Here is a 19905-nt window from a genome sequence, read left to right on the forward strand (position 1 = left end):
CATTAGAAGGATCCCCGATATTAAGGATGACTGGGGAACTGAGTTCACAAACACATTTGGTTTGATTGCAAAATACTACAAAGGAAATACTGTACTAGCCTTTAGTGAACACCAAGGTTCATAAGTCAAGCATGATTGGGAACTATGATCATGTCTATGTTTCATAACCAAGAAGTTAGGCTAACCTGATTTACCCTTTCGGTAACTTCAAATTATCTGTAAATGTTAAAGAGGTCATTGCACAATAAGTTTCAATAACAAAATTGTCTAGTATTACAGGGAGTCCCCAAATTCTGACAGAGATCCGTTCCCGAGGCAGCGATTTTAGTCAAATCCGCCTTAAGCCAGATCTTAATAATAATAATAGTAATAACAATACTGTACAGTATTCTTTATTTTATCTCATACAATCTAGATACATGAGATAAAATGATAAAAATGAAAATACACACAATCTAGATACATAATGTAAAATGAAAAAATTGATAATTGACAATAAAACAGTACGCGACTTATGTTGTTGTCACATCTGTGCGGGTGAGACATAGTTGAAGCCAAGGCAGTGACTGTAGGACAGGAGATAGAGCCCTCCCATCCTGAGTCTTTTATATTCTATCACTGTGCCAACAAGCACTACTCTTGCCAAGACTAACTATAAGAGAATTCTATGTAGCCTAATTGGCTGGTCTGTCTTATGGAGCCCTGAGAGGACCATGAGTGTGTAGCTCCTTTGAGGACAAACAGCAGCTATACTAACAAAAAAAAAAAAAAAAAGACATTATATATTCAGTGAACTGCAAGGCTGTTCCATATTTTCATGATTCAATAATTATATATATATATATATATATATATATATATATATATATATATATATATATATATATATATATATTAATATATATATATATATTAATATATATATATATATATATATATATATATATATATGTATGTATGTATGTATATGTATATGTGTGTATATATATATATATATATATTATATATATATATATATATATATATATATATATATATATATATATATATATATATATATATATATATATATGTATGTATGTATATGTATATGTGTGTATATATATATATATATATATATATATATATATATATATATATATATATATATATATATATATATATATATATATATATATATATATATATATATATATATATATATATATATATATATATATATATATATATATATATTATATATATATATATATATATATATATATATATATATATATATATATATATATATATATATATAATATATTATATATATATATATATATATATATATATATATATATATATATATATATATATATATATATATATATATATATATATATATGAGCAATCTGATTCATAATAACTTGCCTGCACATCTTTACAGAAGACATAATTGTTAACGGCACTAAGACAAATAGTTCAACTTATAAGTCATAGGCCTAGTCTATAAATTTCACACACATGAAAAAGATAAAATAAAGATACTGATGGCCTTTGAAGATGATAATGTTAAAACATCAAAACAGTGATGACTTTTGATGTATTATACTGTAGTAACTTCCTTTAATCAAGTAACATATTACAACAATATCAGAAAAGAAATTGGTTTACAGGAAACTGCAGGTAATTTCCCTGATGCGCCAGTACTGTCTGTGGTTGTTTCATGCATTTGCGACAGAGTTGCCACAGCACCAGATGTCGCTAATATAAGTTGTCCAAAAAGTTTTGAAATATGTTGCAATATTATATGAGTGAGTGTACCAGTCTTCTTAACAAAACTTTGGTTGGACAGGCCATATGTGTTTTACCTTTAACAACATTAGCAGCCCATATGTCTGGTCTAATAACCATTTTTCTTCCTTTTTCCTACTTGAGCTGGTGTTCAGCCTCGTCTGTAAAAAGTTCGGCAAGGTGGAAACCACTACCTGCAGTGGGCACTGTGAGTTCGAGACGATTAGGCTGCATTATTTTCGGCTGTGAACCTATTAGGCCGTCACCACTTGAGGCTATATGAAGTTTAGGCCGTAAGAGATGGTGGAAGCTCCTTGGAATGCCGTGTTCAGTACTAGCCCCGGTTATTTTTTGGAGGATTCCAGCCACCTCCCACATTATAATTTATATTTTTCTTGGGTAAAACACATCAAAACAAAAAATGTCATCTCAATACATGACCTTCCCAAATGCTTAATAACAGAGAAAAATAATCAATCAAATTACGACTTATAAGGTAAGACAATACCGACACCCATCCCCCTCCATAGCTAATACACCAAATTGTAACCAGTAAACACCCCTAGGTTATTTTAGGTTGGTATTTTTAGTTCCTTTAGTGCCCTATCATTTCCTAGCTGTTTTTGCATGAAAACCCAAAATGGTTTTTCATGCAAAAATGGCTAGCTGGAACCTTCCGAAATGGCTGGCTGGAGTCTTCCGAAAAATTACCCTAGCCCCTTGGGGGCTCAAATGTTACGTCCTAAATGACTTACGGCCAAAACGACCAGGAACCCTTCAAGTATGGGGCTGCTTGTGGTACTTGGGGATGGAGCATTGCATTCTGTAACACTATCACTGTTATTATAGGGCTGCTCCCATTCAACATCTGAGGTGTCAGTCACTATAGTCTAACAATAAGGAGATCTTTTCCTCATTCTTTGCACATACTACTGCAGAGTAGGCTAGTCATCCTTAAAATTTTCCGTAATTTTTCGGAAGGCTCCAGCCAGCCATTTTTGCATGGAAAACCATTTTATGTTTTTCATGCAAAAATGGCTAGGAAATGATAGGGGACTAAAAGAACCTAAAATACCAATTTAACCTAACCTAGGGGTGTTCACTGGTTAGAATTTTGCTATATTAGCTATGGGTGGGGAAGGGGGCAGTATTACCTTACCTTTTAAGCTGTAATTTGAATAATTTTTTCCTGTTATTAAGCATTTGTGCAGGTTATATACTGAGAAGAAATTTTTTGTTTTGATGTGCTCACCCAAGAATAATATAGGTGATTCTAAGCCGGCTGTCCGCGGTGAGCTAGACTATGGCAATTGACATTTTCCTATGTTATTTTACTAGCTTTACAAGAATTTAAAGTAATATTTTGTTGGCCGGCTGTAATAAACTGTAATTGACCTTTGAACACTACACTACTGACAGGGTAGATCTAAGCCGGAATTCCGCGGCGAGCCCCCCACCCCCCTCCATAGCTAATACAGCAAAATTGTAACCAGTAAACACCCCTAAAAATACCAACCTAACGTATCGTAGGGATGTTTACTGATTACAATTTTGCCGTATTAGCTACGGAGGGGGGTGGTGGGCTCGCCGCTGAATGCCGGCTTAGACCTACCCCGTGTTAGGTAATTCAAGTCGTGTAGTCTTCAAAGGTCAATTACAGTTTAGTTACAGCCGGCCGACAAAATATTACTTTAAATTCTTGTAAAGCTAGTAAAATAACATAAGAAAATGTCAAATGCCATAGTCTAGCTCACCGCGGACAGCCAGCTTAGAATTACCATAATATATATTAGGCCTATAATGTGGGAGGTGGCTGGAGTCTTCTGAAAATAACCAACACTTGGTAATTCTAAGCTGGTTGTACGCGGTGAGCTAGCCTATGGCAATTGACGTTTTCCTATGTTATTTGACGCGCTGAACAAGAATTTAAAATAACATTTTGGCGGTCGGCTGTAACTAAAATGTAATTGACCCTTGAAAACTGCACATCTATAGTGTGGGTCGCATACAGCTCAAGGGTAAATTACAGCTTAGCAGCAGCCTACCGGCAAAATGTTACCCTAAATTCATGTAAAGCAAGCAAAACAACACAGAAAAACGTCAATTGCCATAGTCTAGCTCAACTGGACACTACTCGTTCCTTGTGACCCGGGTGAAGAAACTTAACAGTTAAAAAAAGCCGCCATCTTGGGTTACATAACCACTAGGGAGCCATATGTTCAGCAGGGGGGCGGGGCGGGGGTCCTGATACTGGCAGTGCATCTGTTTGTTGTCGGCCAAATGGAAGAATGTCCCTTCGCCGTGTTTAGTACTGGCCCCAGGGGGCGTTGGGTACCCATACGTTAACAAGTTATTGCACTTGCCGGACGGGGTATGAACCGTTCGAAACAGACGTACCCGTGCTCTTTCTTGTGAAGATCGCATTTGGAAACCCCTTGTTGGATGGACTTCACATGTTAATTACACTCAAGCGCCAAAAATGAAGGGTAAATTCATAATTAGCAACCAAAAAATGTAGAAAAAGGGAATATTACAACGTGATTGGTTTAGTACGCCCAACCCCCAAAACACCCGCCAACTACTCTCTCAGTTAGGGGCATTGGGTGAGCCGAAAGCTCCCCTGTAAATCGACACATGCGTGAAAAGTGCCTTTGGAACGGCTCCCGCTGTCCATTTATTCGGCCTTTTTTTACGTTTGTTTTTTTTGTGTTCCAAATGGCATATGTAACAGGAAACACAAGAGTAAGGTGCCCAAACCTTTCCCCAAGTTATTTACCTCACCCAGAACCCCGGATTCCCAACGGGTCCCCCTTACCGTTAGCTACTCTCGAAAGTGTTTTCGGTAAATTTTTAGAAAGAGGAACCCCCAAAAATGACATGAAAATATGTTTTCTACGTGATTTTGATGTGTTTTGCACTGAATATCACCTTAATTTTCCTCAGAAATTAACGGTTTTAGACTTTACTCAGAGCACCTACAGTTTCCGGGCACTTGACCGCCGTTAAATCGGCGGAAGAACACCAAAACCAACATGTCGTCCCGTTTATGTGTGCTGTCAGTAAAACGTGATGGCAAAGAATTGGCGCCGCGCTTTATCCGCGTGAATTTAAAGATTCAGTAGGGCCATGGCGGAACGCAAGCTTCGCGCCTTATCCGCATATTTAAAGATTCTGGCAAGCACGACATGTTGGTTTTATGTTCTTCTGCCGATTTCGGTCGGCGGTCGAGTGGGCCCGGGAAACTGTAGGTGCTCCAAGTAAAGTCTAAAACCATTAATTTCCGAGGAAAATGAAGGTGATATTCGTGCAAAACACATCAAAATCACCTAGAAAAACACATTTTCATGTCATTTTGGGCTGGTTCCTCTTTCTAAAATAATACCGTGTTTTCACCCAACCAAAACGCAGATTCCCAACGGGTCCCCTCTTACCGTCGGCTACATTTCTAAGGTAAATTACAGCTCAATTACTTTTGGCCGCCAAAATATTACCTTGAATTCTTGTTCAGCAGGTAAAGTTCTATAGAAAAACGTCAACTGCCAAAGGGTAGCTCACTGCGGACAGCCGGCTTAGATCTACCCAACATTTTCCCTTTAATTTCACTGCTTCCCTCTTTGGCCCCCACCAGTTAGCCTGTAACAATACCTTGCTCAGCAACCACACTACAGTATCACCAAGAATTATGATCAGAAAGAGAGAGGTCACGACTTACTTTTGCCATGTCAGGGCGCGGCGTCCGAGGTCAGGTTACCCTAGGTGGACGTAGCTATGGTTTGGCTGTATTTTCTCTCACATCCATAAGCTATGGGGGCTGGGGAACACTAAGCCAAACCACGTGACCACGTCGCCTACACTGGCCCCAAAAAGACGTATCACCATCACTGTCACTATCACCTGAATACGAAACATCATCCAGATCAGCTTTGAGTTTAAAAAAAAACAACACAGCGAGACTTTTTCCTCTGCTTTTTTCCCACAATATCCAGAGACGGCCACATCGCACTCTTCCACTGAGTCTTCGTTGTTTAAACTCATTATAGCGGTCATATTATCGCTCGATGATTTTATAACCGAATAGTAATCCCTCAACATTTGTTTATACACAGACCCGAACACTACCCATAACGCGACACTAACAAGACACATCTATTTTTTATATAATCCTTAGAACGGCTCTCCAGAAACACTGTTCCTAGATTGGCGGGGTCGCCGGTTGGCTTGTAACATTATTCACGGTGACAAAAATGTCTTTCTCTAGAAAAATGGTTCGTAGCCACGCTCACATTGTGTAAAAAAAAATTGCGTTGCTTTACTGCCAGTTATGAACCATAATTGTGGTTGTGGTGGTGTATAGTATTTTTCTCTATGCGAGCTGAGCTGACCATAATTACGGAGAAGTCATATATAGGTCTAAGAAAACTATATCCAAAACCTAAATTACTTGTATACCTTTGGATTTATGCTTTAAATATAAGAACTGGATAATTAAATTAAGTACATGAAACTCTCACTCCCGTAAATAATGAAGCATGTATAAAAATTAAACTTAGTGTTGACTGGCCTTTTCAATATTCATAAGATTCGTTGCTGAACTAAAAGTTACGTCAATATTCTTCCGTTATCTTAGGTAAAAAAAATTTTTATCTAGATGAGAATCAAATGTCTCTCATTTTTCTATTACTGTAGTTGCAATCACTACAATATTTTGGAAATCTAAAGCAACTATCAAGTCCCCATTCTTATTTTTTTCTATCTACGAAAGTCATTTTACTCCTGTGTTCATGAACTCCCACTTTTAGGGAATTATCCCTTGGGACTTTTTGGAGGAGCCTGGGGAATAATTTAAGGATTTCTGAAAATCTAGGGAATTCTCGACCATCAGCCACTATCACAAACTTTTTAAAACCTCGATAAAAACTCATGATTATTTTATAAGTTTTAAGTTATTTATTTCGAAGTGGTTATTTTGTTTGTGTGCTTTTTTCATGATCAAGCAGCATGCTTTTACTTACTTGAAAACTGTCAAGATATAAGATTCATTTTCTTCAAGTATGCAACTACTCCATCCCTGTGTAAGTATGTTACAAAAGAAATCTACATTTAGTTATTTATATCCCCATTTTTTATAGACTTGCGTTTTACTGTTAAAATTTAGGAGTAAATATATTTGTAGATTAGAATTCTGTATACTTGTTGATTTTCATTAACGTTATGCAATGGATATTTACGTTGAAAGTTATTTGGGGAATTTTGAACGATTATATGAAAATTTGAGCAGCTGTCTAGGGAAATACTGTTCAAGAAAAGTGGGAGGAAAGATCATCAATCTTGAGAGGTTTGCAGCAGCGAGCAGATGCGAGACTGACAGCTCTCATTGTTTTCGACAAGTGTCAAGTTATCCTCTTCACTGACGTGAACCAAAGGTTTGTTCAATTAAATTTCAAGTCTAATTTAATATGTTTATCGAAAATTAGTGCTGGCAGCTTTTTAAAACCAATGAATTTCCTGCATTTTGGCGTGAAATGACCGCCTTCCTGGAGTACCCAAACGGCTTAGTATTTCCAAGCTGAGGCATTTAGTACTACTTACATCTGTTATGATTGGTGTTTTTACATCTGTCTCGTCTGTTCTAACTGGCGCTTTTACATCTGGCTATCAGTAAAATTTTACGTTCTTTATTGTGGCTGTTGTTGAGTATAATTGTATTTGTACGTAAGGCATTTTTAATGTAGACACTCCGTTATTAGGCGTATTATAAAATATCAGTTACAAGCTTTGTAAGGCTACGACAGGTCACTGCTTGGAAAGTCGATTCTTTCCATCTTTCGATCTTGAAAGCACAGAACGAAGTTTGTTTTCTCAATTCCACTTCGATCTGTGGTCATCTGTCTCTGATATTGTGGTATTTTGTTGAATTTCTTTCTTTCTTTTTCTTGTAGGTCTAAAACCCGAAGCTTTAAGGAAATGTATTGTAGTACTATCAAGTTTCTATGGCTTGGTAATCTTAGGCCTATTAGCATCTAGCATGGGTTTTTTATCCAGTGATCTTTTAAAATTTCTCTTAGGTCTCATATAGCTTTAAGATTACTTTTAACCAATTAAGAGTCAATTTTATGATAAAACATTTGATCAAGGCTAAGGAGGTGGTTCTGGGTGTCAAGGAAAAAAACATAAAATGCAACCTTATCAAATGTCAAATCTGTTTTACTCTCTTCCTATTTTCGTGTATAGGTAAAACTTGGCCATCCATGTATTTCGATATTTGATAATCAGGTGCGCTAACCTATTCCACCCAACTCGGGTGCCGACTAGGCCTAGGCTAGCCTGGATCCTGGACCCAGTAAACCCACTGTAAGTAGGCTAATAATGTAATCTATTCAACTCTTACTTGTAATACATAGTTTGATTTTTTATACATTTTATAAGTACTCACTTGCTAGTAATCACAATAACCACTCATAGGGTAAGAAATCTATCCAAACGGCTGGCCTAACTTAGGCTAGGTCTAAGCCTATTCTTGAAAATAGTATTCTAGCCAGGTTTACAGGAAACAAAGTTAAACTATGCTACACATAATGATAAAGATTATGACATACCTTGATACTTTTGTGATTGCCTTTCTTAAGACCAATGTGAAAAGAATTTCAAACCTAATTCTTCGATGTGTTTAAGCTTCAATATCTAAATTTAGTTTGCATACAGCACAGGATATTTCGTGTGCTTATTGGGAGACAACACAAACATTATCTTTTACCAAACGATATTAAGCCAGTTTTAAAGTTTCATCAATCATGTGTTCAATAATTTCAATGGCTGTATAGCGTCATAAATTCTCCGCCACGGTAGTTGGCAGTTAGTAAAGCCCAGCCACCCGGAGTACACAAAAACCCCGACTTTGGCCCTTTATAACGCTGGAAATATTCAACCGACCGGGATGAAACTGGCTTGACAGCAGAGGTTTCCCACTAAGGCCTCTAATCGTGCCAAATTTCATCGAAATCCATTCAGCCGTTCTGGAGATCCAGATATCGATTTTTGGCGTTCAGGGGTGGGGGACCTAACATATCTGTGGAGCAACATAGCAGTAAAAGATACAGCTGTGATAATTAGTTTTTCTGAAGCTCGTGTTCTGGAGGTGTGCCTTCCGGGGTTTGTTTTTTGAAATAATGAAATTTTAAAGTTACAGTATGCTGTTCAAATTAGCCACCAAAATTCAAATTTCCTGATGCTCAGGTACGGACTCCTCACAGCTTTGAAGAGACTCCGTTTTCTTAATGTGTGAATAGCAAGTGGTGTTAGGAGAAGCTGGCTGACTTACTGTCAATTATCTTAGTTAAAAATTATCACACACGTTGAATTTACCTACGCAGTTTTGGTTTTCGCGACCATTGGCCTACACTAAATAAAGAGCCTCAACAGTTAGAATGTTTTCACACGTAATATATATATATATATATATATATATATATATATATATATATATATATATATATATATATATATATATATATATATAATTATGCAGCAAACGGCCTGAGCTCACCATAATCACAGAGGAAGCATAACATGCCAGAGGACACAGAGGATACTCCTCTTCAGTTGGACTCATCTGTTTGCCAGGTGATGAGCAACCTACCTTTGCAAAGACTCTATCAGGAAGGACATCCTTTATCTGCTCTGGAGTCGACTGCCTTAGAGTCTTAACCATGGCTTCCCTCCTAGTTGTCTCATGGCTCAACCTATGGTTGAACATGTTGACAGGCTTCTGACAATAAGACAATATTTAGGAGATTGTTGGTCTAGAGGAATGCCCTTACCTCTTTAGCACACCAGTGTACCAATCAGTGGGCTAACTTTGTCTTTTAAAGGAGAGATAAGGTTGCCTCACTTTTGTCAGGACAAGTTTCTCACAAGAGTAGTGTCTCATTAAGAAGCAATTTGATATTGGGTTGGTTGAGTGCAGTGATTAAACTTAAAGCAACAGACACTCAACACGCTATCATTAACCATTAAGTAGCTCTCAAATCCACATTGGAGACAAAGGCAATTAGATCTGAGAAATCAGGTGGGGTAAAGTCTTTACTGTCTGGGATGGTAAAGAAACCTGTTTCAGAGACCCAGACAACCTGCTTAACCTCCCGGATTAAGAGAGCTGGGTAGCTGTCCCAACCCTTTCATCTGCCCCTCCCAGCCTCTGTCAGGAAAGGAAACAAGGGGGTCAGGAAGGGAGGGGGGAGCTGAGGTAGACTGTCTCCTTTCTCTGTTGCCATGGGTAGGGGGTTACCTGTTTCACTACTAAGCAGTACAGACCTTTGTCTCTGGTGTTCCATCCAGATATCCAGAAGTTTCTCTATTTCTTCTACCACCCTCCCCCTTCTCTTAGCTATAATTGTTGACTGCATTGGCACAGCACTTTTCACTTGCTCCATAATTTTGTCTTTGTTCTTCAAAATTGTGCCGATGGTCGAGCGATTCATCTTATAATGGCGCACTACGTTAACCATTTTTTCATCACTTTCTAACTTCTTTATTATAGCCACTTTAGTTTCCATTGAGATGGCTAGCCGCTTTTTAACGCTACCAGTTTCATTAGTGGACTTGCGCCTGCCTTTAGCCATGATATATTATTGGATGCGGTAAATATTTCACAATAAAAACGCATGAATCGCCGCATGGAAGATGAAATCCTAGCACTAGCGTAGGTACAAAGAAACTGGGAAGTGTAGTGGTATCAGCTATGGTGCTGTCCAGCCTAGGTAGTGGCAGAAATTGTAGCTAAGTCGGGGCAGGCCCTCACAACAAAATTTGGACTTGCAGGTCACGGCCCAGAGCATTCCAAACAAAAATTTAATTTATGAGCATGGATGTTCGTATCTTTGAGAGTTCGTAAGTAGAGGAGTGTCCGTGTATATATATATATATATATATATATATATATATATATATATATATATATATATATATATATATGTATATATACATGTATGTACGAGTATATAGCCCAAAGATATGCAACATCAAGTCAGTCCCTTCGAAGTCAAAAAGGCAAAGATCAAATCAAAGGTTGATTGATTTATGAAATTTAGGCCGTCAGGCCGAGCACTAGGGAACTTTCGGCCATTCAGGAGCCAAGGCAGTGAAAAGGGGGAGTTGGAATGGTTGGACAGCAAGATAAATATCTCCGTAAAATAAAGAAAATTAAGTACAAAAATCTACAGATGGAACTGGGAGAACACCCTACAGATCCACTAAAAAGTATCAGTTATAGATGATGGATACCAAAATTGAAGAAAGGAAACAGGAATTGGGTAAAAAGGCTAAAAAGTAGGTGCAGCTAGGGGCTGAAGGGATGCTGCAAACACCCTTTAACAGTGCCTGTAGTACACCACGTGAGGTGGACTGATGGCTCTACCTTTCTACGAGGTCAGATAAACTTTCAGCCACGACCCGGCGGTGGCCAGTCCTATAGTGTTGCCAGTGGTACAATCATGGCTAACTTTAACCTTAAATAAAATGAAAACTACTGAGGGTAGAGGGCTGCGATTTTTTACGCTTGATGACTGAAGGGTGGATGATCAACATACCAATTTGCAGCCCTCTAGCCTCTGTAGCTTTTAAGATCTGACAGCGGACAGACAAATAGCCATTTCAGTAGTTTTCTTTTACAGAAAACGAAAAATGAAATGAATTCGGCCAATTGCTTAATCCTCCAAAGGACTTCTTCAGAGACAATTTATTCTCACACTTTTATTTTCTGTAGATTATGCTGACGTTACATACGAGTAGGTTATAATAGAATAGTTACCGATGCGTCAAGTCAGACATCAGATAACCAAGAAGCTAGGGTCATAAAAGACGGCCGTAAGAAGGCATATTTATTGATCAAAATAAATTCACAATAATGAGATATTTACAAGAATAGATGCTAGAACATGATGTCACTGGGTGGTACGATCATTGCTCGATAACTTCCTAACTTTTCCGTATTCAAGCGAAAACCTCCATTCTTAAAGGACATTTTACAATATATATATATATATATATATATATATATATATATATATATATATATATATATAGTTAGGACAATATTCCATTTTTTAATGGAATATTGACTTATTTATAATCGAGTTGAACTTGTTACCCAGACGTCATAAAAAAAATCCCTTAAAATTACATTCCATGACTTAACTATGATTTAATACTAAAGAAATATAGAGAAACGAACATATAATTATCATCTGCCGCTAAAAGAATTCAAAGACACAACTTCTGAGATTTATATTTCAGATATTCAGTTAAAGAGAAAGAGAGAATACATGTCAACAGCCAAACACTGACTGAACAAAATAAACCCTGATGCTGGTTCAGAAGGGACGCGAAGGGATGCAGGTAAGTGTTTTTGTGGCAAACACTCGCACGTTTTCACCAGCTGCATCTGGCCGTCTTTCAAAGAATCGTCTCGCTACGCGTAGAATCCCCAAAGGAACGAGGCGGCTGACATCAGGAGGATTGCACAACCGTCAACGATACTGTTTTCGAAGAAGAAGAAGAAAGAGCAAGTGTCAGAAAAGAACGGATAGCAAAGATGCCCCTAAAAACGAACTTGCCTAAATACATGATCTGTGTCACATCTGTTTCTGCAAGTATTTAGATTTAATTTCATTATATTGCATTGAAGGCAGGAGCACAACATGGAATTGTTTTTATCCTTAGAAAAACAACAACAGTGTAATAATAGTTTTCATAATTTGACTCATTTAAGGGGATACTCGACTCACTTCGTCCATGGTCTCTTTTCTTCTAAGAATTCTGCTGCTCTCTGAGCCTTTTCCTCCGCCGTCAGCTCGGCGTCAGGGTCCGCGGCTTCTTCCATGCTGGATTTGCTGACTCCGCAGATGGTGAACAAGGCTCGCTTCCATGCTGAGTCAGCTGTGGAGAGATACAGATGCAGTTCGGTCTGGCCCTGTCCTTCTGCTGACTCTTTGAATTTGTTGAATTATTTGATAAACTAATCTTTGTATACTAATCGCTTTGTAAGCTAACATTGGATTATTGGAAATAACGTTTTATGCTTAAATAATCACCATTAAAGATCTGACTGAAGTGTGACGGCAGCATTAACATATTTATTCTGCATTAGCTTGACCTTTTGCTAAAGTACACTTTAAAGAAAACTTAAACTTTCCTACTCGCTCTCTTGCTGTTTAGAAGCATATCCAAAAACTGTGGCTCACCCAATGGAAATCTTTCAGTTTTGATATCTCACCCTTCTTGATTAATATTGTTCCCTTTCCAGACTTCTCCCTCCTGAATCTTCTTCCCTTAACATTCTGGCCATCTTAGGCCTCTTCCCTTCTCGGAGCTTTTCTCGAAACTTCTACCCTAATATTTTTTTGGTGCTATAAGCCTCACAACTCCAAGAGCTTATCTTACTGTGACATTCTATAAATCTAAGGCTTACTCATCACAAACTTCTATCCTAACATTCTCACCAGCTCAAGTTTCACCCCTCATGGAGCTACTCATCACAACATACATGTCTTAGGCTGCATCCACACGATCGAGCTTTGTTCGACGAACTTTGTCCGGTGTGACGTCAGAAGCCGTCAAACTTCTGACTTTGCCCGCTGTGTCTCCGCTTCTGACGTCACATCGGACAAAGTTCGTCGAACAAAGCTCAATCGTGTGGACACAGCCTTATTATAGACCCAACCCTCTTGGAGCTTTTTGCTATGACATTCTGACATGCTCAGGAAACCCCCACCCCTCCCCCACAAAGGAGCTTCCTGTAATAATCTAACCATCAAGAGGTGCCTTCCTACTAAAGTAAAACATGTCATAAACACATGCTACCAACTAATCGTACACACATTACAAACAAGTTGAAAAGAAGTCAGTGACCATAAGAGTAGAATAAATTTCACAAATGGTGGATATTCATATGAAGGACTGATTAGGATATCGATAAGAAGTCGTTGACTTGTGATAATATGCATGGGATAAGTTGCCAATGTGTGTTTATGACATGTTTTACTGCAGTTTGGATGCATCAAAGGCCTCAGTCCTTACGAAGCTTCCTATTTCGGCCTCAACCCTCTCAGAATTTCTACTTTTTATGTATGTATTTGTATATGTTTGTCTCGAGATACACCCCTCTCGATCCCGCTGAAAGCACGCAAAAAGCCAACCTTCACTGATGCTGCTCTTGTTGGAAACACTCTTGGCGTCCTCGAGGTGAAGTCTGTTGGTGTCAGCGTCCGGTTGCTTCTCGTTCCGCCACTCTCGGATGGAAACTGACTTCTCTGCTGTCCTTCGTCCAGAAAGTCAGTCGATGGAGCTGGTTAGGGGGGCGGGGGGAGAGGGGATTTTATTAAAAGCATAAATTTCTTGCATTGATATCTGACTGTACTTTACTTTTCTTGACGATGTTGTTTTTCCCATATGGACATTGCATTCTGTATAGAGCGCTTGTTCCATGTGAATTTTTGATCACGAATACTAGTAGTAGTTTCAAGAGTATGTTAAAGAATGATTTTTTATTATTTTACACGATAAACAAATCTACTGGAGTAAATGGTTACTGACGTGGCATTAACGTAATGTCTGATCACTAATACTAATATTAGTTTTAGGAGTATGTTACTGATTGGTTTATTATTTTAAGTGACAAATAGCTTTACTACAATAAAAGGTCACTGACGTGGCACTAACGTAATCTCAGTGGCTCGAATGAATTGCAAATGTTGTTGACAATTTTAGTACTGACCGATTGAAACGCTTCAGGAGAACTTTGCTTTATAATCAGAGGAATTATAGCCTCTTATTACACAAGAGGATAGAATATTTATAGAATAACTCAAGTGTTAAGAGTGGTTTCACTCTATAAATGCCTTAATGGTTTATCATTTTTTTTAAGGGAATGCTGTCTTATGGATCATAAAACAGGCGAAATAAGGCAGGCAGCTGGAGCTATGCTAAAAATTAGGAATACTTTTAAATTTTCCAGAAATATCTCTCTCTCTCTCTCTCTCTCTCTCTCTCTCTCTCTCTCTCTTCTATATGCTTTTTCACTAAGCCTTTTTTAAAAACTTATTGGATTATTGCATCATTCCTGTGTTCATATTGAGATGCTCTACAGAAGCTATTAACTAAAGACAGTACACTAGCTGGCTATAAATTTTATGGAATAGAGAAATCTCTAGAAAGTTTATCTTAAAATAGGAAAAAATAGTACATAACCATGGCATACTGTAAGAGATTGTAGCCTGAATACCTCTTGAATGCCACATCATATTTAATCAAGACGGTAATGGTTACACAACTATTCCATGTCTTCAACCTATCTTCAGATTAATCTTTCATAATATTTCTGCTCTATTAACTTTTTCTCTCATTTTCTTTATGTACACATCATCTGCCTCATCAAACTATTTTATAAACTGTGGGCTTGTCTCCCAAATTACGCACAGCGGCTGTCTCGTCAACCAGCGATATTCATCATTTCCTTTTATACACAACCTATGATTCATCAGGTATCTTCCCTTTTCCTTTTCATACACAGCCCCACACTCATCTACCAAGGTTTCTGCTCCAGCAACCCAATCTCTCATTCCCCTTGCATATAATGCTTTTGCTCCAGCAGCACAGTTTCTCATTACGCTTGTATGCCAGGCTTCTGATCCAGTAGCCCAATCTTGCATTTCCCTTGTATGAAAGTGTTCTGGTCCAGCAACCGATTTTCGCATTCCCCTTGCAATGCAAGACATCTGGTCCAGCAAGCCAATCTTGCATTCCCCTCGTATGCAAGTCTTCTGGTCAAGCAACCTAGTCTCTCATTCCCTTTGTATGCAAGGCTTCTGGTCTGGCAACTCAATCTCTCATTCCCTTGTATGCAAGGCTTCTGGTCCAGCAACCAAATGTCTCATTCCATTTGGTGTATATGCAAGGCTTCTGGTCCAACAACCGAATTTTGCATTCCCTTGTATGCAAGGCTTCTGGTCCAGCAACCCACTCTCTTATTCCCTTTGCATGCAAGGCTTCTGATCTTGCAGCTCATTCTCTCATTCCCCTTGTATGCAAGGCTTCTGGTCCAGCAAGCAAATCTCGCATTCCCCGTGTATGCAAGCTCCTAGTCCAGCTAACCAATCTCTCATTACCTTGTATACAAGGCTTCTAGTCTGGCAACCCAATCTCTAATTCCCCTTGTATGCAAGGCTTCTGGTTAAGCAGCCCAATCTCTTATTCCCCTTGTATGCAAGTCTTCTGGTCCAGTAACCCAATGTCTTATTCTCCTTATATGCAAGGCTTCTGGTCAAGCAACACAGTCTCTTATTCTCCTTGTATGCAAGTCTTTTGGTCCAGCAACCCAATCTCTTATTCTCCTTGTATGCAAGGCTTCTGGTAAAGCAATCCAGTCTCTCATTCCCCTTGTATGCAAGGCTTCTGGTTAAGCAATCCAGTCTCACATTCCCCTTGTATGCAAGGCTTCTGGTCTGGCAACCGACTCTTTCATTCACTTTGTGTACAAGACTTCTGGGCAAGCAACCCACTCTTTCATTCACCTTGTGTACAAGGCTTCTAGTCCGGCAACCCAATCTCATTCCCCATGCGTGCAAAGCCCCTGGCCTGACGACCCAGTCTCTCATTCCCCTTTGGTGCAAGGTTTCTGGTCCAGCAACCCAGTCTCTCATTTCCTTTACATGCAAGGCCTCTGCTCCAACAAGCTATTCTTTGTCACCATCCCATTGTCTCATTTCATCAGAGCTTCTGCCTCATCAAAATGTCTTCTCAGTTCCTTTTTATAAAGTGCAGCCGTTCCTCCCGGTCCGGAAATACTCACGCACTTATCCGGAATGGGCTCGGTCAGCAGAGACACCACGATCGTGACCACGAAACTGATGACCAGTAAGATGCACCCGAAGTGGAGGTAGTGAACGTTATCGACGAGAACGCGGATCCATTCCGGGCGTGGGTCTGGTTTGTTCTCTGGAATTAAAACATTGCGCTGTCATTTAAGTTCGGATTTCGTGAGACTTAAAGGTGGCTTCTTTCCAATGATATCTCCAGTGATGCAGATTCCGAGTTTATCGTACAATTTCTTGATGAAGGATCGTTGAACAATGCTAGTTTTGATATAAAGACATGGTTGTCAGGATGAATATCTCGGTTATGCAAATTTTGAGTTTGTAATTCGAGTTCGTGAAGGTTTCTCATCATAAATTGTTACATTAATAAGTACTTTTATAATAACACATTCATCCTTCCATTGATGTATTTTAAGCTCATCATGCAATCTTGTAATCTTATAGAAGACTCTCTAGCAGTACTAATTCTGAGGAAAAAACAACTACTAATTTTTAGGAAAAAAAAAACTTCAAGTGGCGGATTTTTACAGAATTCCCTTGCTTCGAATGGCGTTGTAGGCGAGGATAATTATGATGATGACATATCTAAATTTGCATGCATTTTACAGTGACATGGAGCCCCCAAACAAAACACGCCGAGGACTTGTCATCAGGTGAATCCCCTTCTTGGCGATAATAGTCAACTTGACACTAAAGTAAGATTCAGCATTTTGCTAGCATACGAAATAACTCTGACTCATGGCAAAAAAATAGGGGAAGAGGAACTTACGACCACATGTAGGAACTGTGAATGCAAATTCGATGGCAAATCGGAAGAGGCCAATAGCTAGGCCGACGAGGAGACCCCAGAAGGCGCCCTGTCGAAAAATAAAGTTAAATTTATGACTTCGATATCTCAGTCAGTTGTATTCTGAATATGTTTGCTTCGTTGAGAAGTAATGTTCCCGAATATGTCAAATATATTGGTGTGTGTCCGCGTTGCCAAGTCAAACAGATTAGTCTGGTATCTACGTTGAGCAGTCAAACAGATTAGTTTGACATGTACGTTGACCAGTCAAACATATTGGTTTGGTATCACGTTAACCAGTAATCTACTCGAATGAGTCAAATATATTGGTTTGGTATCTGTATTGATCAGTCAAACATATTGGTTTGGTATCTACGTTGACCAGTCAGACATATTGGTCTGGTATCCAAGATTATCAATAAGATATATTGGTTTGGTATCTGTATTGGCCAGTAGTGTTCTTGAATGCGTCCAATATATTGTTATGGTATCCACATTCACCAGTAATGTTCCTGTATGAGTAAAATAGATTGATTTACCATTTACGCTGGCCATGAGTGTGTTAGAATGAGTCAGTCTTACACTTTCAAAGAACAGCACAAGTACAGGTATCAATCTTATATCATCCCATAAAGTAACTTTTCTGTAAACACTTGTTAAAAACTGCAATTTGCTGTCGTGCCTATTTTGTACCCTAAAAACAGTTAATATTCAATGTAGTTTAACATGAACATTAGAAAAACTGTTAAGTTAATTGAATCAGTTTGCTATATGAATATTTACAGTGACCTTCACCGGTGAATACTTTCAGATGTTCCAAACATTTGAAAGTTAAAAAGGACCCTTTCGTACATGTGAAGTTCCTGGCTCTTCGGAAGCAAAGAGTGGAAAGGATATAAAATCTTCAAGATTATGGAAGGCCATCTCCTTTAAACGAAGTAAAATTAAGTCCTTTACAGGATCTAAAGCTGAGTTGTAAAAGGATCCTTAACAGTAATGTTTACACATGGCGCACACATGTGAAGTACGTAAACAAAGTTATATACATAAATACATGCATATAAAAACAAACAAAAGGGATGCACAAATTAAGAAAAGGCCATGATGCAGTCATTTTAAAGAACCTCGTACACAACAAAAGAAAATTTCTCTATAAAAATGTTTAAAATTCATCAAATTTTTGCATGGTAACCGAGAGCGCCTGCAAATAGCATCAAGCAACAGCTTCGAAAACTATGAACAATAACCAGTGAAAGATGTAGCCGATATTAGATGCCGTTCATCAGTCATAAATAAAAGGACAATAAAAAAAAGTTCATTCGTATAAGACATCAGGATCCATACTTACGGGTTCGTTTGTGCGTTTCCAGAATATGGCGAGGAGGTAGACAGCACAAACGGGAGGCGAAAGGAAGGATGAGATACTCTGAATGTAGACGAATAACTGCGAATTAGGCGAACTCCTGAAACGAAAAGAACAGTAGGCCAATTATGTTATACATCTGAGCTCGGGATAAGGAGAGACATTCAGCTAACGGAATGAAAAAGTTCCAGTCAACCGAAGCTAAAGGTTTCTACTTGCTAAGCACAGTCGATATCATCATCAAGTTACCTTAACCCAGTCTACACCGTCTTGGCCTTAATTCCATCTACATTATCATAACCTTAACTCAATCTACAACATGTTGACCTTAATCTAATCTTCAGTACATTATCTTAGCCCTAACCCAATCTGCGCCATCTTGACCTTAATCCAATCAACATTATCTCAACCTTAACCCAATCTACACCATCTTGACCTTAATCCAGTCTACATAATCGTAACCTTAACTCAATCTACACCATGTTGATCTTAACCCTGTCTACACGACCTTGACCTTAATCCAATCGCGACCATAGCCTTAACCCAATTTACACCATTTTGACCGTGATCCAATTTACATAATCATAACCTAAACCAAATCTGCATCATCTGAACCTTCAATCAATTAACGCCTTAGACACTTCAAGGTTTTATTCTATGAGAAGGATCTGGATTATGGCCGTGGCGTCATCGAACTTACTGGATGACTGGAATCCAAATGACAGAAATGACGACGAGGACCAGGACGAACGAGCGTCCCACAATGAGGAGCTCCATCTCCGTAGCCTGCCTCCGGATGCGAGTCCAGATGTCTATGGTAAAAATGGTGGAGGCCGAGTTGAAGACGGAGGTCAGGGAGGACATCAGGGCAGCCATCATTACGGCCAGCATCAATCCTGAAAGACCTATTGGGAGGGAGGGAAGAAGAAGAGGTTGAGGAAATTAAACGATGATGACACTGGAAATGAGGAGATGGGAAATCAGGAGTGGAAGTTTAACTTGGTTAAATAAACTGATCTATTGTAGAAACTTGCGCACATGAGATGGTTGCCCTAGGGTAGGTATCTCATATAGAGAAAGTGAGAGCATGATATTGAACATTAGCATAAATG

At 38.6% G+C, this 19905-nt stretch overlaps 2 protein-coding genes across 3 annotated transcripts in view; both read right to left on the reverse strand.

Annotated features, from left to right (window-relative positions):
* Positions 1 to 5894, reverse strand: part of LOC136825308 (glutamate receptor-like) — a 104175-nt gene extending 98281 nt beyond the window's left edge. The window contains exon 1 of the mRNA XM_067081443.1: positions 5489 to 5894. The gene's annotated coding sequence lies outside the window, so the exon portion shown is untranslated. The remainder of the gene's footprint in view (positions 1 to 5488) is intronic.
* Positions 5895 to 11638: 5744 nt separating this feature from the next.
* The window catches only part of LOC136825311 (sodium/glucose cotransporter 4-like), a 28221-nt gene continuing 19954 nt past the window's right edge, over positions 11639 to 19905 (reverse strand). For both annotated transcript variants that reach the window (XM_067081452.1, XM_067081451.1), the window contains exons 8-14: positions 19494 to 19698; positions 18779 to 18893; positions 17413 to 17500; positions 16619 to 16764; positions 13968 to 14116; positions 12558 to 12708; positions 11639 to 12308 (exon numbers count right to left, since the gene is read on the reverse strand). In XM_067081452.1, coding sequence (XP_066937553.1) covers positions 14030 to 14116; positions 16619 to 16764; positions 17413 to 17500; positions 18779 to 18893; positions 19494 to 19698 — 641 coding nt within the window. In that variant the 3' untranslated portion in view covers positions 11639 to 12308; positions 12558 to 12708; positions 13968 to 14029. The remainder of the gene's footprint in view (positions 12309 to 12557; positions 12709 to 13967; positions 14117 to 16618; positions 16765 to 17412; positions 17501 to 18778; positions 18894 to 19493; positions 19699 to 19905) is intronic.

This window comes from Macrobrachium rosenbergii, chromosome 37 (genome assembly GCF_040412425.1).
Source record: "Macrobrachium rosenbergii isolate ZJJX-2024 chromosome 37, ASM4041242v1, whole genome shotgun sequence".
NCBI classification, from domain to species: domain Eukaryota; kingdom Metazoa; phylum Arthropoda; class Malacostraca; order Decapoda; family Palaemonidae; genus Macrobrachium; species Macrobrachium rosenbergii.